This window comes from Dipodomys merriami, unplaced genomic scaffold (assembly GCF_024711535.1).
Source record: "Dipodomys merriami isolate MVZ:Mamm:240054 unplaced genomic scaffold, mDipMer1.0.p SCAF_16, whole genome shotgun sequence".
Classification (NCBI taxonomy): domain Eukaryota; kingdom Metazoa; phylum Chordata; class Mammalia; order Rodentia; family Heteromyidae; genus Dipodomys; species Dipodomys merriami.
Genome location: NW_027202937.1, coordinates 33,474,775 through 33,497,976, shown reverse-complemented (window position 1 = coordinate 33,497,976; position 23,202 = coordinate 33,474,775). Strand labels below are relative to the sequence as shown.

At 42.4% G+C, this 23,202-nt stretch overlaps 2 protein-coding genes and 1 pseudogene across 4 annotated transcripts in view; 2 read left to right on the top strand and 1 right to left on the bottom strand.

The window, feature by feature from the left end:
- Nqo2 (N-ribosyldihydronicotinamide:quinone dehydrogenase 2) overlaps positions 1–23,202 on the top strand; it is a 102,227-nt gene that overhangs the window by 17,572 nt on the left and 61,453 nt on the right. The window lies entirely within an intron of this gene.
- On the bottom strand, positions 675–20,952 carry Serpinb6 (serpin family B member 6). 3 transcript variants are annotated; one of them, XM_070024688.1, is made up of 7 exons: positions 20,844–20,952; positions 13,445–13,619; positions 12,433–12,585; positions 7,386–7,503; positions 4,992–5,134; positions 1,504–1,659; positions 675–1,213 (listed from the first exon to the last, which is right to left on the bottom strand). In XM_070024688.1, exons 2-7 carry the CDS (start codon positions 13,607–13,609, stop codon positions 812–814), a joined length of 1,137 nt encoding a protein of 378 aa, XP_069880789.1. In that variant the 5' UTR covers positions 13,610–13,619; positions 20,844–20,952; the 3' UTR covers positions 675–811. The 3 variants fall into 3 exon arrangements, with proteins under 3 accessions (XP_069880789.1, XP_069880790.1, XP_069880791.1); XM_070024689.1 differs by having other exon boundaries at positions 20,840–20,919; XM_070024690.1 differs by lacking the exon at positions 20,844–20,952 and adding an exon at positions 20,602–20,622.
- Positions 6,717–7,394, top strand: LOC138828489 (cyclin-dependent kinases regulatory subunit 2 pseudogene; annotated as a pseudogene).

Below are 23,202 nucleotides of genomic sequence, written 5' to 3'. Positions count from 1 at the left end.
AATTAACTACCAGAAAACTAAAAGTGGAAATGTAGCTCAAAGTAGTAGAGCACTAACCTTGACAAAAGAACTCAGAGACAATGCCAAAATCCTGAGTTCAAGCCCTACAACCAACCAAAAAAAAAAAAAAAACAAAGGCCAGAAATAGAGGTGTGTCTCAACTGGTAGAGTGCCAGCTATGTGCAGAAAAAACAAAAACAAAAACAAAAACAAAAACTGAGTATGGGCCTTGAGCTGAAGCCCCAAGACTAGAAAAGGAAAAAAAAAAGATTAAAAATAAAACCAGGATGCAGTTGTGTGTGCACGTCTGTAAAACAATTTTTTAGTTACCATTCCTAAAATAAACTTAAATTAGCCTAACTGTCCTGTGATGGTATGACCTTCTTTGGACTGAGTCCTCTAAATTTCAGGTGCATTTTGTTCAAAACTAGGTTAGAATATTTAATCTAAATATTCCAAGTATGGAGCACCCAGCATCTCAATGCTGAAAGGTTTTAGTTACTTGAAATCATTGTAAACAGTAACAAAAGAGGACTAAATAATGCTGGATGCCAGTGGCTCATATCTGTTCATTCTACTTACTTGGGAAGCTGTGACTGGGAGGATTGTGACTAGAGAGTTGAAGGGGTGATTTCAGATCCTAGAAAAGCACCTCACATTCAGACACACAGACCCACAGTTCTGAGGGTGTGATCCCACCCCATAAGGCTCTTTATTTCTTAATGATCATGACACTAAGAAGGGCACTTGGGTCATAGGCACACAGGAGTGGATGCAAGGTAGAGGTCTACACAGAGTGACAACCCTTTTCTCATGGAGAGGCAAACCGGCCGCAGAACAGAATCCCCTTGGTCTTGCTATGCTGAATGAAGAAAAGGAAAGGGCGATTGGCATAGAAGCGAGAGGTGAACATGCAGCGCATCATCATGATGGCGGCTGTGGCAGCCACCGCCTCTGTGCCCTCCTCATTGACCTCAACAAAAGACTTGTGCACAACTTTGGAGAGATACAGATCTCTCTTGGAAGACATTCCAGAAAAGTCTGCCTTCCCCTCCTCAAAGGCATCGGCCATGCCCATACTGCTCAGGACATCCTTCATGTCGTAATTCTCTTCCAGTTTAAACCGAGGGAGTGAAACCTCTACCTCCTCTTCATCCATGTTATCCGGCATTGTCCACTCTACAAATTTCTCATAAGTGATTTCCTTTTCCACCTAGAAGATAGTTAAAATATTTTGAGTCTCAGGACAGTGCTGTCACACATGTCACATGTAAGAAGTAAGTATGGTCTGCAAAGGACAGGGCTGGCCTGGCCATGGTGGGACATTGTATCAGGCTGATAAGTGGTTTAGTGCTTGGCTACCATGCTCAAGAACCTATGTTCCAGCCCCAGCATCACAAATAAACAGAGAAAACAATTTAAATAAGCTAACTGGGACCCGGCAAGGCAAGGGCTGCTGCAGAAGACACTAAAATGTCACCATTAAGATTTGGCCCCCATTACCGTGTTCAAATCGATGTGTTCATCTGGAAGCATGATGATCATATTCAGCTCCTCGCCTACATAAGGAAGCACCAGAATCCTGGTAAAAATTTCGCCTATATAAGTCTGCTTAAAAGTAGACTTTATAAACATCATTTGCACAGGTTTCTGCTCATTCTGCAAAGGAAAACAATAAGCAAATTGAAACAAGACGCGACTGACATACTGTACTAAAAGGGAATCAGACTTGAGCCCCTTAAACACTTTCTTGTTATGCTTCCAGAAATCCGCATCCAACTTTTTTCAACCTCTGCTATGATTCAGACTCCAAGGCTCAAGTGTCTCTCAAAAGGCTTGGTCTCTGAGTACTGCTATTGGTAGGTAATGGAACTTCTATGAGGCAGGGCCTAATAGGCATTTAGGTCTTTTAGAGTACTGTTGAAAGGGACTGTGGGACCTTGGCTTCTTTTACTTCCTGGCAGGAGGTAAATAGTTTCACTCTACACCACTACCATCTAACGCCTCTAACAGGCCTACAAGCAATGACTGTGCCTTATCAGGGACTAGAACTCTAAAACTCAGCTCAGATAAATCTTTTATAAAGTTGATTATCACAGGACTTGTCATAGTGATAGAATGCTGATGAATGCAACCTCCACTTAGGGTGCCAACATTTCTGTTCGCTTGGTAATTTCAATTAAGTCTCATGACTTTCAGCATGATTCCAAACTCCCCGGGACTCTAGACCCTATATTTTACTGACTCCTTGACTCTTATGTGTGGACATAAAAGAAAGCTGCAAAAAGAACCACGGGCTCTTTACTTTCCAAATCTTGTCCTGTCTACAGTTTCACCCAACCAGTGGATGGTGATGCTATCTTTCCAGAGGTCAAAAGCCATGACATGTCCTTTAACTTCCTCATACCCTACCCTAATCTGACTCATTAACAAATTATATGGGCACTTCCTTATTTATTTGTTTGTTTATGCTTGTACTAGAGCTTAAACCCAGGGTTCCATGCACTTGCTTGGCTTTTTTACTCAAGGCTGGCACTCTACCACCAAACCCACATCTCTACTTCTAGCTTTTTGCTGGTTAATTGGAGATAAGAGTCTCTTGGGTCTCTCTATTGGGGTTGGCTTTGAATTGCAATCCTCAGATCTCAGCCTCCTGAGTAGCTAGGGTTAGAGGCATGAGCCAGCAATATCCAAATTAAGTAGTGGTTAAAACTACCTGGATTAGCAACAAGAGCTTGTTCTCTATTCTTCATCCATCTGGCCTCCTACCATTCTGCCTTTGCTGGTCTGCTACTGTCTCAAGGCTTCTTGTGAGTCCATAGGGTATCAGGTTCTTGCCATCTTTCCACTATAACTCATCCTTTCCCTTCTTCTCAGCTTACACATCACCTTGATGGTGAAGGCTCTCTCAGCAGCTCTTCTCCGTAACTGCACCTTCCAGCACAACTTCCTGCCCATCTTTTGTATGGCTCTGAAGCACTTAGCACCACCTAGTAACTCCCACTCTCTCCTTCCTGGAAAAGGTCAGCTTTACAAGGACAGGCATGTTTAGCTGGGTAATGCCTGGTAAAGAACAGACATTTACTCAACTTCTACTGACTAAATAAATAAACCAATGATTGGCAGAATTAAAAAAGAAACTGCATTTGTCACCAATATGTGCCAGACACACAGTGAGAAAGATCAAAAGACACCACATCCTATCCAACAATCCTCCATGGCTCCTGATCCTCTCTAGTTTAATTCTAGAAATTTCTGTTTAGGTACTGAATGCCATGTGACTTTATGAGCCCCAGGTCTCTGACAGTCTGCCCTTCATTCTGTATTGACTAGAACGAACCAAAGGTATTATTTTGTTACTGTTCTGTTTCAGCTTTCTCTAACTTGCCTGAACTGCCCATAGGCAGAACAGCTCCCATCCTTGGCTCCTTTGTCCTGTCCTTGACCAACACTTGGCATGCTTTCTCTATAACTGGCAAGAAAGTAATTTCTAGCTCTGCGACCCACACACTTCCTGCCACAACTACTCCAACCTGCTATTACAGAAAATGTAAGTAGATACGTATGAGTGTGTTACAAGATAAATTCATCTGATAAACAAATCATGTAGTCAATATCCACTACAGTCCCATCCCCAGCCCCAACTACAGAGACAGAAAGTAAGACATGCTTCCTCACCATTCTGCACCCAGTAAAAGCCAAATGAAATAGTTCCACAATTCAATCTATGTAATACTCTGGGCATCATGCAGAACTACCAAAGGAGAAGGCTTTTTGCTCTCTGGCACATGTCCTTCCCCCTGGACTGTGGAAGCAGTACATGAGGAAGAAGGCCCTGTGATGGTGATGGCAATAAAGTAAAGCCAATTTCCAAGAGTATCGCTTGGGGCTAAGTCAATCCCAGGCTGCACTCAGCTCCATACCTTTCTGAGTTCAACTATCTGGAGCTTCTGTTGCTCCCAGTTGAATGAAGTCCTAACCTATATCTTGTTAAATAGCAATTTCAAAGAGAGAAAAAGTTTTCTCAGGAGAAAACAGAACAGTTCATTTCAGAATAAAGACTGAAACAAAACTCCTTTCTTGAGAAACTGGAAGGTTCAGATTCAAATTGGCTTGAGAGATCTAAGTTAGGGTCAGAGATTCATAATACACTGTAATTAATCTAGTGTCTGCTTTGGTGTCCCTGTGGGAAAACAAAAAAAACTGTAAATATTTTAAAAAAATTAACTTGATTCAGCCAGAGAAAGACACCATCTTCCAAACCATCTTCCAAACAGAAGATGGTTAAACTCAGACTAGCCTGAGTACATGTCCCTTTGTTTGCTTATTTGTAAACAAAAATCTGTATTTACACTACCCTTATTATCAAAATAAGACTGAAGATGATCATTCATTATTTCAGTATGTACAGGGCAGCAATGCCAAGCACACAGAAGACAGTCATCTGTCTTGGGCAGTTTTCTGCTGGATAAGAAAAGGCATTCATTCATCCATTGTGATGTCTCATGGGAACCAGCAGTATGTGGTGACAGCTGGGAGGAGGAGCCAAACCTGGATGGAGCTTAAGCAGATACTACTGGGAAGAAAGCAATGTGTCAAGACTCAGGGAATGTGCAGAACTGGGCAGGTTCTGAGCACACAAAGAGTCTTGCTCACTACATTTAAAGTTTAAACTTTATCTCAAAAGCTCTGAGGAGCCTAGAAAGATCTAAAGTAAACCTGATAACTACCTCATCAGATTTGCCTTGTGGACAGATACATAGACAACTGTAAGGCCAGAGACAGTAGAGGAGACTGACCAAAAGTGTGCTCCCACTGGTGGTAACATATAAATGGAGAAAGGTCCTAAGGCTTGGGCAGTCCCTGCTGCTGCACTGCCAAGTCCAGGTTAAAGCATAGGTTAAGAAGGCAGGCTGCTCATGAGTGTCAGAAAGCAACACAAGCAAGGGAACTATGTCCAGAAGTCCCCTGTGTTCCTGCACAATATTCACCTTGCTGATTTTAAACGGCCTCTCCTGGGTCCGCTCTTTGTCAAATGAACGCTTCCAGTTTCCTTTGAAGTAGATGGCATTCACGAGAACCAGTCTGGTGTTTGAATTCACTGAAGCTGGAGACAGCAACTCTGTAATTTTATCTGAAAGGAAGAATTAAAGAGCCAGTTAGCTAAAAGTTTGCTAAAGATGGCACAAAGGGGCCATTTCCTTGCATAATTAAGGAAAGGGAAGAGCCAGGCACTACTGGCTCAACGCCTGTAATTCTACTCAGGAGGCTAAGATCTGAGGATCACAGTTAGAAGCCAGCCCAAGCAGGAAAATCTGTGAGACTTTTACCTCCAAATAACCACCAGAAAACTAGAAGTAGAGCTATGGCTCAAAGTGACAAAGTGCTAGCCTTGAGCAAAAAAGCTCAGGGTCAGTGAATGCCAGGCCCTGAGTTCAAGCCCATGACTAACAGAAAAACAAAAACAAAAACAGGGATGAAGAGTTTTACCATCACAGGAAGGAGATAATATCCTTAAAAAAAAAAAAAAAGAAAAAGATAAAGCAAAAAAGAAATAGTAACTTTAAAATTGTGGTAAAAAAGGACCAGTTTGAATAAAACACAAAAAAGAATGCATAGATGTTAATATTTACATGATGAGTTTATAACACATGAACCTGAATGAAAAAACTTGTACCCATAAAGAAAGAAACTTAAAGGATTGTTTTTAAAATGAATATTTGGGGAAAGAAATGATGAAAGGAATGATTCTAATCAAGATTGCTATACACATAAATGGACATGCTGAACTGAAACTCCCTTGTACAACCATTAGAAGATAATAACATTTTTAAAAAACTTTCAGTAGGTAATTGTGTTCATAATGATTTAAACATTACATGGTGTATGCATGTATGGAAATTCACATAGTACTCAATAAGTCTGTACAATTTGTTTTATGTACCAGTTAAAGCAGTGAGTTTAAATTTTTGAAAGATGAGTCATTCTCCCTGTATAAGGTAAGCTAATTAAAAAATAATTTTAAAAGATATGAAAGCAACTTAAACTAGTAAGAGTCAAAATATAATTAGTTATAAGAAGTTTGTTAGAAACCACTGGTAGGGATGGGAAGGTGGCTCAGTGGTAGAGCGCTTGCCTCACATGCATGAGGCCCGGGGTTTGACTTCTCAGTATCACATAAGCAGTAAAAGCCAGAAGTGGTGCTGTGGCTCAAGTGGTAGAATGCTAGTCTTGAGCTAAAGAGCTGAGGGACCGCGCCCAGGCCCAGAGATCAGGCCCCATGACTGACAAAACAGAAAAATAGAAACCATTAGTAAAGTAGGACTGGCCAGCCACCTGCAGCAAGGCAAGAGAGGTGTGGAGCCTGAGCATCACTGCAGAGACAGCTCTAGAACCAGAACACAAAAGTCTTTATGTCACTGTGGAAAGAAAGACTAGTCAAAAGAAATAGTGTGGATTGTTCTGGAGTATGAAACATTAAGAGATATCAGAAACACACTGAGGAATGTACAGTAGAAAAAGTTAGAGAAAATGTCACAGACAATACTTCAGAAGCAGATGTGTAAAGTTGTCAGATACTCTGAGAAAAAAAAAGTCGTACTTGTTTATATTTAATGTTCTTGTGAAGTAATCAACAATGGGACTGATTAACTACTACTAAAAATAGAGCAGCAGAATCGAGTCTTTTCCTCAGCTGAGAGCAGACGTGTGTCTGAGCTGAGCCCGGTTTCTCTACACAGACTTCGTTTTCCACCTCTGCACTCCAGAAAGATGGCCCACAGCAGATATACTACTCAGATAAGTACTTCGATGAGCACTACAAGTATCCACATGTCATGTTACCTAGAGAACTTTCTAAACAAGTACCCAAAACTCATCTGATGTCTGAAGAAGAGTGAAGGAGGCTTGGTGTCCAACAGAGTCTTGGCTGGGTTCATTTCATGATCCATGAGCCAGAACCCCATATTCTTCTCCTTAGATGACCTCTTCCAAAAGAGCAACAAAAATGAAGTCTATCTGGGATCAGAAGTTAAATCTTGTTCAAATGTATATGTATATATAAAGGTATTATTCAGTGAATACTTGAAAAAAATTCATCAATACCTGTGCCATGAGCTGTATTCTTCACAGCAACAGAGCTCAGTTAAATGTCACTGCAAGTAGGTTATTGTATGGTGTTTAAAATTTCTTCTAGTTTTTTTTTCTCATAATATGAGTGCCTGTTATTTTTGTTAAATAAAGTTTGTATGTTGCATTTTAAAAAAATAGAGTAACAGGATGGGGGCCAGGAGTGTGGCTCAGTAGACAAGCATGTGTTCCCCATGCTCTAAGCCCTAGCTTCAATTCCCAGCACCCAAATAAAATAAAATGATATCTTTTTTTACCTTCTGTCTTTTTGGCTACCCAGCTGTTTATATGTTTTCGGGACTCCTCTGCATCACTGACAAAGTCAAGCTCCTCCATCTCAGCTTGGTAGAATTTGTAGCAGGAATCTTTAAAAGGCTAAACACAGAACAACGTAAATGCAAGGCTATGAAAATGGACATTAACAACATATTCTTTACATATCAAAGTGACAAATGAAGCACTGATAATTTATGGATGTAATTTACAAGTAAGTATGAGGAACAAACATAAAAACTGCTCAGTTTGCAGTGTCTTTTGGGGTCTGTTTTGTTGGAGTGTTGGGAATCAATACCAAGGTCTTTCTTGCACTGTTAGGCAGGTGTTCCAACAGGGAGCTACGTTGCAGCCCTCAATTGTTTAAAAAGAAGATCTCTCTTTATAGCCTAAGCTAGCCTTGAACTCTCAATCCTCCCACCTCAAACTCCTAAGTGCTGGGAGTACAGATATGTACCACTATCCCAGGTTTGAGCTATTTAATTTTAGTTTATGAACAAAGATAGTTGTCTCAATATCAATAAAACTTCACAGACTACTGGATCTTGAGGGAGTAGCTGAGGCTCAAAGAAGCAACTGTGGGGATCCTGAGGTGCAGTATTTGAAGAGTGTCACTCTGATAAACCACAGCAGGGGCTAAGTAAGGGTTAATCCTGCAAGAGCTCTGCACTCCTACACTGCAGCAACCAACTTAGCAGGATGTGGGGAAATAGCAAGTCTGAACCAGACTTTCCACTATGCCTTCCTGTGGTGGTAAAAACATTATAAATCTGCACCATCCAAACCCAGGTCACCTGTGACCATAGCACATGGGACACAATCATGTAGCTAGGAAGATGCATATTTTATTTTAACTATGTTAGAAGTTAAATAGCTATGCATCTCATAGTTACTATTTGAATGGCTGTTTAGTTGAGCTTCTGTTTCTCAAAATACTTTTCAGGGTTAGGGATTATAGCGAGTACTTGCCTAACATGCTCAAGGCATGTTAGGGTTTGACCCTCTGCAGTGAAATTTTTTTAAAAAAATAGTTCAACTATTTTGATGATATATTCTATGAAATAATAATGATTATCTAAATCCTGCCATATTAAAGGAGAATTTTTTCTATGTGCCAGGACTAGGGCTGAACTTGGGGCCTGGGCACTGTCCCTTGGCTTTTTTGCTTGAGGCTCATGTTCTACTACTTGAGCACAGCTCCATTTCCAAATTTTGGAGGTTAATTGGAGATAAGAGTCTCATAAACTTTCCTGCCTGAGCTGGCTTTAAACTCAGATTTCAATTCCAAGTAGCCAGGATTGTAGGTGTGAGTCTGCTTAAAGAAGGAAATTTAAATGAATAGAAATGGGTTCCAATAACTCATTGACAACATTGTGAAATGATTTTGTAGTATCATTGGCAGAAAGTTAGAAAAACCCCAGACAAAGGCTGCCAGTAGTCAGCTTTTGTCCCTTCTCCATCCTTGCTAAAAAGCAAAAGAAATCTCTCCCTCAGTCAAGTTTACCAAGCTGGCAGCTTTGCAGAAGGCTGCTGACAACCTTTAGGCTCATTACCAGCTGCACTAAGTTGCTGTATTAGTCAGAAGCTTATAATAAAAATAACTTCTGTAATAGTGTCAATAGCATTGATAGTATAAGTCATGCTGACCAAGTCAAGATTATGTTTTGCCTATGCTCCTGTGATTCAAAGCTATGTTTTTTTTTTTGCTATGTTTTGCTTCTGTAACCTTGCTGGCTTGGCTCAGTAACAGGGCCTTAAGCCCACCAATTGAAGACTACCACCAAGTGGTCCCACTATGGGCAGCCTATTCCAAATTATTACGTATGATATTTACCATAAAGAACAAATGAATTTAAAGGTCATATAACTGTAACCAATGCAAATTGCCAAACCTGCCTTGCATGGCTCATCTATATAACTCTATGTAACCTACCCCTTAAAAACCACAGCTTGAGGACTTCTCGGGGTCACAGTCACAGCTCCTGAGTCTGTGCTGCGTCCCTGGCTGGTCAGCTATCCACTTCCCCAATAAATTAATCTTTTTACATAACACTGTCTCTGGGTGGTGGACTCTAGTGGGATGTAAAATCCCACCGGGAGGAATGTGGAATCCCCTCCCTCGGGCCCTGTAACAATTTGCCAAATTTTTTCAAAACAGCTTATGACATATTTAATTCCTCATTTGAGAACATTATAGGATTTTTCACTTCTCCTTTAGTACAGCTTGGGAGCAAGTATGCAATACTTGCATCAAGCAACACAAGTTGTTTGATTATAAGCTGTGTGGTCCTAGACTCTTAGCTGGCTGGTTTCTACACCTCAGAAGGTCACTATGAGGTCCAGATAGATGGTTTTCATTATTATTACTTTATGTAACATTTCTGACTTCTCTGTAAGCTTCAGGCACTGTAATGGTGAACTTCATAGATCATTTCCTTTACTCCTTACATAGTTCATGGTGTTCTAACTTCACTAATTGGCATTTGAAAAGGTTTTTCTGTTTGTTTCTTCTTTTGTGCTGGTACCAGGACTTGAACTTAGGCCTAGGTTTCCACTTGGCTTTCTTGCTTATGGCTCCTGTTCATTTCTTATTCATTTTGCCACTTGAGCCACATGTCCAGCACAACTTTTTGCTGGTTACTTGGAGCTGAAATCTGCCTGTGCTGGCTTTAAACCATAATCCATTAATCTCAGCCTCCTGAGTAGCTAGGATTATAGGTATAAGCCACTAGTACTAGAAGAAATTAAGAAATTAAGAAAGAAAGAAGAAGGAAGGAAGGAAGGAAAGAAAGGAAGGAAGGAAGGAAGGAAGGAAGGAAGGAAGGAAGGAAGGAAGGAAGGAAGGAAGGAAGGAAGGAAAAAAGAAATGAAAGGAAAAAGAGAAAGGAAGGATAAAGAAATAAAAGGAAAAAGAGAAAGAAAGGAAGGAAGGATGGGGGGGGAGAGAAATAAAAATTTTTTTTTCCTTTGGGCAAGTCCTAATGCTTGAATTCAGGGCCTGGACACTGTCCCTGAGCTGTTTTTTTTTTTTTGCTCAAGACTAGCACTCTACCACTTGAACCACAGCTCTACTTACAGATTTTTTTGGTAGTTTTACTGCAGATAAGTGTCTCAGGGACTTCCCTGCCTGGACTGGCTTTGAACCACAAGCCTCAGATCTCAGCCTCCTGAGTATCTAAGATTACAGATGCGAACCACTGATGCCCAGCTAGGAAAACATTTAAAAAAAAAAAAACAACACTACTATACAGACCTTGCCAATACTTGACCTCATACTTGACTACATTCATTTTATATCACTTAGTTTTAAAACAACAAATGTAAAGTCTAAAATGGATTCAAAAATGAATGATAATCACAAAAAAAATTGATATCCCAAACACATTAATAAAAAGAAAGAAAAAAGAAAAACTTGCCAGGTGCCAGTGGCTCACACCTATAATCCTAGCTACTCAAGAGGCTAAGATCTGAGGATCATAGTTCAAAGTCAGCCCAGGCAGGAATGTCTGTAAGACTCTCTCTTTTTTTTTTTTTTTTTTTGGGGGGGGGGTCAGGTCGTGGGGCCTGAACTCTGGGCCTGGGCACTGTCCCTCAGCTCTTCAGCTCAAGGCTAGCACTCTACCACTTAAGCCGCAGCGCCACTTCCGGCTTTTTTCTTTTTGCTTATGTGGTGTTGAGGAATCGAACCCAGGGCCTCATGCATGCAAGGCAAGCGCTCTACCACTGAGCCACCTTCCCAGCCCTCTGTGAGACTCTTATCTCCAGATAATCACCAGAAAACCAGAAATGGTGCTATGGCTCAGAGTGGTAGAGCACTCACCTTGAGTTGAAGAGCCCAGGCCCAAATTCAAGCCAGGTACCAGTGGCTCATACCTATAATCTTTGCTACTTAAGGAGGCTAAGATCTGAGGATCACAGTTCAAAGTCAGCCCAAGCAAGAATGTCTGTAAGACTCTTATCTCCATTAACCCCCAGAAAACCCATGATGTTGTGACTCTGTGGTAGAGTACTAGCCTTGAGCAAAAATGCTCAGAGCACCCAGACCCTAAGTTCAAGCCCCAAGACCGACCCAAAAAAAACAAAACAAAACTCATAAAAAGGTATGAAAAAGGAATACATCCCAACAGAAAAATGTTCAGAGAACATATAAGCAGACAACACTCAGAAAATATATATAGGTTGAATATATATTATTCTAAACACACAGGATTGGAGGTGGTTTACATTTTGGAATTTTTCAGGTTTTGAAGTTTTTTATATTATTTATTTTTAGGTTTTAGGGATGCTCAGCTTGTATATATTCAATAAGAAAACTTGTTTGACCTCATAAATAATCAGTGTTACCCTAGCACTGGTGGCTTATATCTATCTACAATTCTAGCTACTCAGGAGGCTGTGTTCTGAGGATCAAGGTTCAAAGCCTGTGTGGGCAAAAAGTCTATGAGATTCTTAGTTCCAATTAACCAGTAAAAAGCTAAAAATAAAATGTAGTGGCATCCTTGAGCAAATACACCAAATGAATGTTAGGCCCTTAGTTTAAGCCCTAGTACTGCTACTCACACACATACATACATACACATACACACACACACACACACACACACACACACACACACACATAATGGTACTATTATAGTAATAGTAAGGTAGATACACATGTATTGATTGAAATGTAAATAATTAAAGAAACCAACTACTAAACAATATGAATGGCCTAGTAGCTCATGCACAGAAAATCCTCACAAAATAAAACCTTCATATGCAAGAAGATATACACCTATAAAAGCTCTTATCCCGGGAGAAATGATGGTGCGTGGAAGAGAGGTTAATGAAACCTCTTGCTGTGTTGGTTTCATTTGCTTTCAGTACGTTAAAAACATGCTCACCTATGACTTGAATAGTTTTCTAATCTTTTAAATGATAATAACATGAAAGCACGTAAACAAACAGAAGCTCACTAGTGAACTCTGTGCTCTCTCATTCCCTCCACCCTTCCCACCATGTTTGTGAAAAGCAGCGAAAATGACTTACTGAGAGGAAAGTATAAGACTTTGCTCCAAAGAGCCTGTTGGCTGCTTTAAGCAAGTACTGCGTGCCAGTCTTGTTCACTTCAGTGAGAAGTGACTGAAAGCCCTGGTGGACATCTCCGTCTCCATCATTGCCACATTTATTGAAAGACAGCACCTACAGTCAGAAACAGAATAAAAACATACAACTTCTGTAAGCCCTTACTCCAGGAAATGAATAAACACTAAACTCAATCTAAGAAGTGTGCAGATCTTTATTGCTGCTCAAAGAAGCATCTGATTAAAAATGAAGTGTCTTGAGGCCTTTGCTCTGGGCAGAAAAGACCCCCTACAAACCCTAGCCCCTTCATGCTTACAGTATTCTGACTCTTAACTATGGCTGCCGGCTAGACCCTCAATCCTTCAAACAGGATACTCCTTTTTGCCAATGTGTTGCCAACTTTACCCCCTAGCACTGTGAGAAAATAAGTATCTGTTGTTTGTTACAGAGCCCTAGTAGATGAATACATCACCGCTTCCTCCTTTCTGGAAGGACCGTGCCCTCAAGCCATCCCTCTCTATCTCACCTTTCTATATTGAGCCAGTTTACAGATCTCTCTGCATCCAAAGATCTGCACCTAAGAAGCAGCATCTGAAGAGAGTCCTGTTCCTAGACTCCCAGCCAAGACTGACCCCATGACTCTAGAGTCTTGGGAAAAGGGAGGGCTTAGGGTACCTAATGGTACACTAATGTGAACTATTAGAGGCAACAGGACAGACAGCAGGGGTCGTGGGTGGCCTTGAGGTGCCATGCCTTTATAGTTCTTGCCCCAAGTGAAAAGCACTAACCTATCTCCTCTAACAGACAAGGGTGTGTGCACCAGGTGCTCAGCAGGGGTAGAATGTCCATCCCCACCCCTATGACACACTGGTTAGTTTTTCAACAAGAATGCTCCTTCTGGTGATCTGAAATGCAGAGGGCCAGCACAAAGACAACCAGCAGCATTGATCTTTCCTTGAGCTATGTCACTTGTTACCTGAGCCATCTGCTCTGCAGTATTCCCCTTTGCTCCCAGGTAGACCATGGCCAGGGCTGAAGAGATACTGATAGGTGAGAAAAATACATTTTTTGAGCTGTCTTTGCCCAGTATTTTCAAAAGGTTTAGGGCAAAGGTACCATTTGCTTCCAGCACAGGATCCATGATGACGAGTCTGGAAAGACAGATTTAAAATCAGAATCACAAGAAAAAGAGAGAACATAGAAGAAATTGGCCTTAGCATTAGAAATAATCAAAGATAACTCATGTTAAATTTTTTCTTAAAAAAAAACAAAGTTTTTTTTGTTTTATTGTTCACACTAAAGCAAATACACTTTCACACTTTGCGAGCCTGACTTTGAAAGAGTCAGACCCTCACAATTATTTTATAGACAAAAGTTTACTGCTTTGGCTTAGATGTTTTCTAGCCTTTCGGTGTTGCTCTCTATTATTTTGGCAACTACATTGAAAAACAAGATAAATCCATCATGCGTATGTTGGATTGTTCAAAGTCAAGCTGTTTCCTAACAAAGTTTTCTTTTTTTTTTCTTATTGTGAAAATACTGTACAGAGGGGAAAGTATTTCTTTAGTAGCAAGAATAATTAAAATAAAATCAGTATCACTTAAACACAGGATTTCATGTCCTGGTTTTCATTGATAACATGAATCTTTGGTGCTGTTTTGGGACCTCAAGACTATTTCACACATTTCTAAATTAAATGAAAAAGGGAAATAGTAATATTTAACAGTATGACCATTCTTCCCTCCACTCATATATCTCTCTCCTCTAAACTCCTACCTTTCCCAGCAAGACATATTTAGGCTTCCTGGTATTTATTTTGTTAAACTATTGATTGTTCAAAGGGGTTAAATCACTGAAAACCACCTCGGCATATACCATGCTTTAATCAGTTTGGACACACACACACACACACACACACACACACACACACACACACACACACACACACACACACACACACACACACACACACACACACACACACACACACACACACACACACACACACACACACACACACACACACACACACACACACACACATATATGGCCCTATATTTTCCTACATGTTTATAGTTTAGAACTAGCTTCCCTATGAGAGAAAATGTGCACCATCTGTGTCACTGAGCCTGACTGATATCACTCAGTGTAATTTTTTTTCCAGATCCATCCATTTCCCTACAAATGACATAACATCATTCTTCATATATAACTTGACTATAGTACATGATGCAGTAATAAGCATAGATACAGTAGTGCCTTTATTGTATCCTGATTTATTAGATAAACGTTCAGCAGGGTAGTTCTATGTGTAGGTTTTAAAGGACTCTCCATACTGCCTTTCCATAGTGGTACTATGTATCCCACCATGTATCCACCACCAGTCTGATAGGCTCCCTTTTTCCCCCACATCCTCGCCAGCATTTGTTGTTTGCGCTCTTGATGATGGCCATTCTAACTGAAGATCAAAGCTGTTCAGAACTGCATCCTTTATGGCCAAGGATGGTGAGCATTTAATGTATCTATTCCTCATTTTTATACCTTCTGAGAAGTATCTATTTAGTATCTGTGTCCACTTATTAATTGGGTTATTCAATCTTCAGGGGTTTAGTTTCCTGAGCTCCTTTATTCTGGTTATTAGACCCTTTTCAGACATACAGCTGTCAAAGATCTTCTCCCATTCTGACGGCTGTCTTTTTTGGCTTAATAACCATATCCTGGGTGTTGGAGGCATGGCTCAATTGGTAGAGCTCTAGCCAATAAGAGAACGCATCAAGCACAGAGTTGGAGTCCTGGTACCAAGTTTGAGTCCCACTCCAAAAAGAAGAAGAAAGAGGAGGTGGAGGGAAGAGGAAAGGGGAAAGGGGGGAGGGAGAGGGGAGAAAGAGAAGGAAAAGAAGGAGGAAGAGAAGGAGGAGGAGGAGGGGGAGAAGGAGGAGGAGGGGGCCAGGAAGGGGGAAGGAGGAGGAGGGGACAGAGAGGGGGAGAGGAGGAAGAAGAAGAGGGGGAGGAGGAGGAAGAGGAGGAAGAGGGGGGAGGGAGAGGGGGATGTTAAGGAAGAAGGAGCTGAAGAAGGAAGAGAAGGAGGAAGAGGAGAAGGAGGAGGAGGAGAAAAGTAACTATATCTTTCCCTATGCAGAGCTTTGTAGATTAGTGTGATCCTATTTGTCAATTCTCTCCCCTATTTGTTAAGCCCCTGGAACTCTCACCTAAGCCAATAAGTTCTATTGTCTCCCCTACTCATTCATATAGTAGTTTCAAGTCTTACATTGAGGTCTTTGATACATTTTGCATTAACATTAGTACAAGATGTTAGGCAGGAACCCAGTTTAAGTCTTCTGCATATCGCTATCTAGTTTTCCCAACACCATTTATTGAACAGACTTTTTCTTTCTAATAGTTTGGGCCTCTTTGGGGGCCTTCTAGTTTGTTACTCTGGTCTTAGGGTCAGTATTTGTCCTAGTACTGAGCTGTTGTTTTTATTTGGGGGGGGGGGTGGTCATGAGGCTTGAACTCTGGGCCTGGATGCTGTCCCTCAACTCTTCAGCTCAAGACAAGTGCTCTACCACTTGAGCCACAGCACCATTTCCGGTTTTCTGGTGGTTTATGGGACATAAGAGTCTCATGGACTTTCTTGCCTGGGCTGGCTTTGAACTGTGATCCTCAGATCTCAGCCTCCTGAGTGGCTAGGATTACAGGCATGAACCACTGGCACCCAGCTTGTTTTGTTTTTTTACTAGGGCTCTGTAATACAGTTTGTGATACCTCCAACACTGGTTCTTCCCCCACAGGACTGATAGAAAGCCTGGGCAATTCAATATGAATTTTGAGATTATTTTCCCTTCTCTCTGTGAAGAATGACATTGGGATTTTGATGGGCATTGCACTGAATTTGTAGATTGCCTTTGGCAGTATGGCCATTTTGGGATATTCTGCCAAACCATGAACATGGGAAGTCTTCCTACCTCCTTGTGTATTCTTCAGTTTCTTTCTTCAAAGTTTTATACAACTCCCAATTTAAAATGGGACACATTAAGTTAATGTAAGTGATATCGCCAATCTAGGAGCAGACCACTAACTCAGGACCAATTTTTGTCTTAAATACTGTTAGAGAAGTCCTTTATTTCACAAAGAGCCAGAAGGAACCAGGTGAGAGGACATGACAAAGGTAAGGTTCAATCAGCCAGAAAGTCTGCAAATGCTACAGAGCTGGTTATGAGCTGGGCCTTCTGCTCTGATAACATCCACAAGTATTTTTTAAAACTTCCTACTTACCCACTAAGAGAACATTTCTAATAACTTCCCTGAACAGGAGGGAATCCACATAATAAGGAAAAGGGGAAGCAAGAATGCACTGGGGGCTGCTAGTGTGACCCAGCAATAAAGCCCCTGCTAGCATAAGGCTCTGAGTTCAAACCCCAGTTTGAAGAGAAAAAAAAAGTGAACATCAGAATCATCAGGAGACTGAAAGAAGAACCTAACTTTAGGATTTTAACAAATAAAGAGCATGACTTTCAATTACAGCTGTGCTGAGCTCCAAAAGAGCCCTGAAGATGTCCTATGACCTGAGGAATTTCCCTCTTATGGCAAAAAAAGACTCTGTGGCCATGATTAAGGAGATGGGAAAATTATTCTTGATAAGTGAGGAGGGCCCTAAATGCAATGACATGTAGTCGTGTAAAGGGGACTGCCAACCAAAAAAAAAAGAAAAGAAAAAAATCAAGAGAGCTAAGCTCTCTAGAGTAAAAGATTTAAAATGAGAATAGCAAAGCTTGCACCCCAGGTTTTGTATTTTGCATCCTATACAAATTAAACACACACTGGAGGAAAGGGGACCAAAGGGGAATCTTGAAATCCAAAAGGTATTATTGCAAATATTACTTAATAACAAGGTTTATTTTAATGGCTTCTAGGATTGAATTGATCTTAAGTGGGCATCCCTTCCTTACAAAGGTAAGAGAGTAAGGCTGCCTGCCACAGATTGGGAGATCTTCACTAGCCATACAACAGACAAGGGTCTCATATCTAAAATATACTTGGAACTCAAAAAATTACATCCCCCAACAACAAATCCTCAAAGAAACAACTGCCCCCATAAGTAAGTGGGCTAAAGACTTAAAGAGAAACTTCTCTGAAGAGGAAAGAAGAATGGCCAATAGACACACAAAGAAATGTTCAACCTCTCTAGCCATAAAAGAAATGCAAATCAAAACAACATTGAGATTCTACCTCACCCCAGTTAGAATGGCTAGAATCAAGAACTCTAATAACAACGGATGCTGGAGGGGATGTGGCTGGAAGGGAACCCTCCTGCATTGTTGGTGGTAGTGTAAACTTGTTCAACCACTTTGGAAAGCAGTATGGAGTTTCCTCAAAAGACTACACATAGAGCTCCACTATGACACAGCAATCCCACTTTGGGGCATTTACTCAAATGATCACAAACCAGGCCATACCAAGGCTACCAGCACAACTATGTTTATGGCAGCATTATTTACCATAGCTAAGATATGGAACCAACCCAGATGCCCCTCAGTAGATGACTGGATCAAGAAAATGTGATATATATAGTATATATATAGTATACACACACACACACACACACACACACACACACACACACACACACACACACACACACACACACACACACACACACACTGGAATTCTATGTCTCCATCAATTATAGTAAGTGAAGTAAGCCAGACCCAAAGAAACATAGGTCCATGGTTTTCCTTATTTGCAATAACTAGTACATGTGTAGGACAAACAGAAAAGGCCAAAAGATAGGTACATATAAGATGATGCTGAGTGAGATGAACCCTGAGTAGCTAGGAATACCACTAAGTAGCCAAGTCTTATCACTATATCCATAGTGGTAATCATTCGTTACTGGAGACGTGGGTTCATATTTTGTTCTTACTTTTCTCTGTACAGTGTGTGTGTGTGTGTGTGTGTGTGTGTGTGTGTGTGTGTTGTGTGGTTTAACATGCAAACAGAGGAAATATACATTATTTGCTTATTTTGGTGTCTTCTTGGGTAATTCTAGGTCCACTAAACTAGGAAACATAAGCCCTGTGGTCCTCCATGGGTTTGTACAATGATCATTTGTATGCTTTTAATATCAGCTATGAGGAAAAAAAAATGATCCTGTGTGATCTAGTTTCATCCTGCTGTTACTGGTGTGTGATGCCCATAATTCACTGAGGTGTAATCAAGGAACTTGGATTGAAATTAGTCTTACATACTTTTGGGGGGAGGGGCAGGGGCTTGGACTCTGGGCTTGGGCACTGTCAGCTCTTCAGCTCAAGGCAAGGGCTCTACCACTTGAGCCACAACACCACTTCTGGTTTCTGGTGGTTTACTGAACATAAGAGTTTCACGGGCTTTCCTGCGCAGGCTGGCTTTGAACCATGATCCTCAGCTCTCAGCCTCCTGAGTAGCTAGGATTACAGGTGTTTGAACCATGATCCTCAGCTCTCAGCCTCCTGAGTAGCTAGGATTACAGGTGTGATCCACTGGCACCCAGCTTATATACTTTTAAAAATAGTTGTTCTTGGATATGAGGAACAGTAATTAATACCTGACGGTACCCAAATCCACCGGTGCTCAGTTCCATTATATGAAATAATGCAGTGTTTTATAACCGATGTACACCCTCCTGAGTACTTTAAATTACCTCTAGATGACTTACCCAATACAAAATAAGTGCTTCTTAAATAGTTGTTATACACCATATTGTTTGAGGAATAATGACCAAAGAAAAAGGTCTGTATATGTACAGATACACTTCCTCCCCATTGTCTCCTTTCCTCCTACTTTGAGACAGGGTCTCATAGCCCAGTATGCTCTGAATCTTCCGGTCTTGCTCTCTCCAGTGCTAAGATTTCAGGTTGGTACATGATCATCACACCTGGCTTCTCTCGCAGTATTTTCTATCTGCTGTTGATTTGCAAGCATTGTGGCCTGTTGGCGCTGTAAATGCAATCCAAGGGTACAAAACCTGCAACTATGGATGGAGAACCAAGTGGACTTGGTTTATGGAGCCGAGTATGACCTAACATGTACACTTTCTCCATGATGGCAATGCCTCATGATGGATACAATTACTCAAAAGTAGTCATGAAGCAGGGGGACACACCCCAGACACAGATAGCAGCAGTCGTTATGATGAATACAATTACTCAAAAGTAGTCATGAAGCAGGGGGACACACCCCAGACACAGATAGCAGCAGTCGTTTGTGTCAACTAGAGCGCACATTAGTGAGCCCTAGCACCACGTGCCTGCCCACAGCATCTGATCCAAAGCTTACTGAATAATTCAGATCTGAGAGGCTAAGCCACGCCAGGAAGGAAGCAAGCAGCCTCCAGGCACACTCCCATCACCAGCACAACTGCCTCTTACCCAAGCAAAAAAGACTACGCTTCATTTCCTGCACCTGACACCAGGTGAACACTGACTTCTGCTTCTCAAACCTGAGCACTAAAGGAGAAAAGGTAGAGAGGAACATAGCACGATGGTACAGCTCTAGCAAGTATAAGGCCCTGGGTTCCAAAACAAACAATAAGGGGGAGGGAGGAGACTCAAATGTCAAGCACACAAACGGAAGCATAATTAAAACTTTCTTCTTAGCCTTGAAGACACTATTTTGTACATTTTGCCTGCAGTGAATTTAATTGGGGAAAAAAAGGTACAAGATCTGGAATGGTCCTCAAGATCATCTTCGCGGGCCTGAGGCTCTGGACAGGGCTGCGTTTCGAATGCAGGCTGCCTGCCATCGGAGCCCCGCGCACATTCCGAGAAAAGGCGCTTGGGGGAGCCAGGCAGGCCGCCCGAGGCACCGACCCTGGCCTCGGGGCCACCTCTGGCCGAGTCACCGGCCCACACCCTCCGGTGTCCCCTGGGGAGGGAGGCGGCGTCTGCGTGGTGGCGAGGCGGGGGAGGAGGTCGGAGCGGAGGGGTGGGGAGCAGGGCGGGGGTGGGGGCTCGGGGGATACCGGGCCCGTGGTCACCTGTGGCCAGAAGTCCTGGTGCCGCCCCCCGGCCGGCTCCGGGTCGCCCCCATCCCACTCTGGCAGCCTAATCCCTGGGCGGGGGGCCTGTGGTCGTCACCTTCCGGCCCACCACTCACCCCGCGTCCGTCGCCGTCCGCTGCGGCCCGGGGACTCCGGCGGGGAATCCGAGCCGGGACAACCCGAGCCGGACCGTGGGGGTCACGGCCCCGAGCGCCACGCCCCACTCTGGGAAGCCCGGGCCCCGTTCCCTGGGCCCATGCACCCGTCGGGCGCCCCGCGTCCCCGTCCCCGGCGTCCCCGCAGTTGGAGCCGCAACCGCCCCCCGCGCGCCGGAGCAGAAGGCAACACACACACCTACCCTGGAGTCTCAGCCGGGCTGGAGCCAGAGACCGTGGAGTGTGAGCGTCCGAAGCGAAGCGCCGCGGGCCTCAAATACGGACGGGGGCCGAGCGGGCGGGGCCGGGCCGGGGCGGGGCGGGGCGGCCGGGCGGCGGGCGGAGTCCGGGGTTCGGCCAGCGAGGCTGGGCCCGAGCCCTCCCGGGGCTGCGGGGCGGGGATCGCGGGCCGCGAGGGCTGCCCCCGGACCCAGGTGAGCACAGGTGTGCCGCCGCCCTTTGACCGCAGTGCCCGCTCCCTTCCGGTCTACTTGTGTTCGCTAACTTCTTGCTCTGAAAAACTAGTGCGAGGAACACACAGAGGCCTGGATTTCTGGGTGTTTTCCATTGGGGGATGGGGAAGTCACGGAGCTACCCCACCAGCTTGTTTACTGTTCCCTTAGTGGACATACATGTGCCCTTCGTGTCCAAAAGAAGTGGAAAGAAGGAAAGGGGGAGAGGGAGAGAGGGAGGAGAGAGAAAGAAGAGTTTTAGCACCTGTACTGAAGGTAGATTGTCAAGAGCTCATGAGTCCCAGGATTCTATGCCCAGCATCGGAAAGAAAAGGGCAGGGCAGGGTAGGGCAAAGTTCAGGTGATCACTGCCAGTACAGGTTGTAAGATGAGACCCTGATAGATTATATGGAAGAGAATGTAAACGCCATCCACCGTGTGGCAGCAGCCCTGGGGAGCAAGAGCACTGGATTGGGGAAGAATGCTAGACAGACTTTTTTTTTTTTTGGCCAAAAAAGATGAATTTATTGGAAGGGATCTAGAGAATAACATAAAATATGAAAAAGAATTTAATTCTTTTTAAAATATATTTTATTGTAAACATACTGTAGAGGGGTTACAGTTACATGAGTAAGGTTATGAATACATTTACTATCAAGCATTGTTACCCCCTCCTTTGTTTTCCCCCACCATCCCTTTTCTCCCTACCCCCCCACTCCTCCCCCCCACCCCCAAATTGTAAAGTTCGCTTTCAACATAATGTCTTGTACATCTCATTGTTACAATGGGTCAACCTGTATCTTTGTTTCAGCATTTTGTTATTTCCCTTCCCCTCCCCAAATTAGAAATATGTATATACAAGATACAGGGTACCAGAATCAAATACAGTGAAAACAGGGATTATACCATGGGGGACAAACATACAAAAGAAACAAAAAAATCACATAGTACATTATAAATACATTAAAAACAACAGCAACAAAGATAAAACCTTTTTTGTTCCTATCTTGGGGTTCATTTTGCTTAACATCATCTTATATGGTCATATGTGCATAGCTTTTGACCTTTTCTGTTTGTCTGGTAAGCTTATCCTAGACATATACTAGCTATTGCAAATAAGGAAAACCATGGGACCTATATTTCTTTGGGCCTGGCTTACTTGACTTAATAGAATTTTTTCCAAGTCTTTCCATTTCCTAATAAATGAGGAGGTGTCATTCTTTCTGGTGGAAGCATAGAATTCCATTGTGTGTGTATACATTACGTATATACATATACATTTTATTGATCCATTCATCTACTGAAGGGCATCTGGGTTAGTTCCATATCTTAGCTATGGTGAATAATGCTGCAATAAACATATTTGTGCTGGTAGCTTTAGTGTGGCCTTGTTTGTGATGGTTTGGGTAAATACCCAGAAGTGGGATTGCTGGGTTATAGGGGAGCTGTTTGTGTAGTCTTTTGAGGAACCTCCATACTGCTTTCCAAAGTGGTTGAACAAGTTTACACTCCCACCAACAATGTAGTAGGATTTCCTTTTGACTACATCCCCTTCAGTTAGATTTCTTGATTATAGCCATTGCTGGAGGAATATCAATACCAAATTTCAAACTCTACTACCAAACCATAGTAATCAAAACAGCTTGGTACTGGCACAAGAACAGACCTGAGGACCAATGGAATAGAATTGAAGATCCAGAACTGAACCCACAGACCAATAGCCACCTAATCTTTGATAAGGGAGCTAAAAAAAAATAGAATGGGAGAAAGACAGCCTCTTCAGTAAATGGTGCTGACAAAATTGGTTACACACCTGTAGAAAACTAAAGCTAGATCCTTATATATCACCCTGCACCAGAATCAACTCCAAATGGGTCAAAGACCTTGAAGTCAAAGCAGACACTCTGAAAACATTACAGAAAGGAATAGGAGAAACTCCTAGGACTCCTTGACACAAGCCGAAATTTTCTTAATAAAGACTCAGAAACACAACAAATCAAAGAAAAGTTGGACAAATGGGATTGCATGAAATTGCAGAGCTTCTGCATGGCAAAGGGCATAGCAAGATCAATAGAAAGCCCATGGATTGGGAGAGGATCTTCCCTAGCAA

Bases quoted from the DNA above. Each gene is read 5' to 3' on its own strand.
- Serpinb6 (XM_070024688.1), bottom strand. From the start codon at position 13,609: ATGGATCCTGTGCTGGAAGCAAATGGTACCTTTGCCCTAAACCTTTTG. The intron at 12,586-13,444 runs GTAACAAGTGAC...TTCTGACTGTAG, and splicing joins CTGCAGAGCAGATGGCTCAG to GTGCTGTCTTTCAATAAATG. The intron at 5,135-7,385 runs GTAAAAAAAGAT...TCTTCCTTTCAG, and splicing joins GGTAGCCAAAAAGACAGAAG to ATAAAATTACAGAGTTGCTG.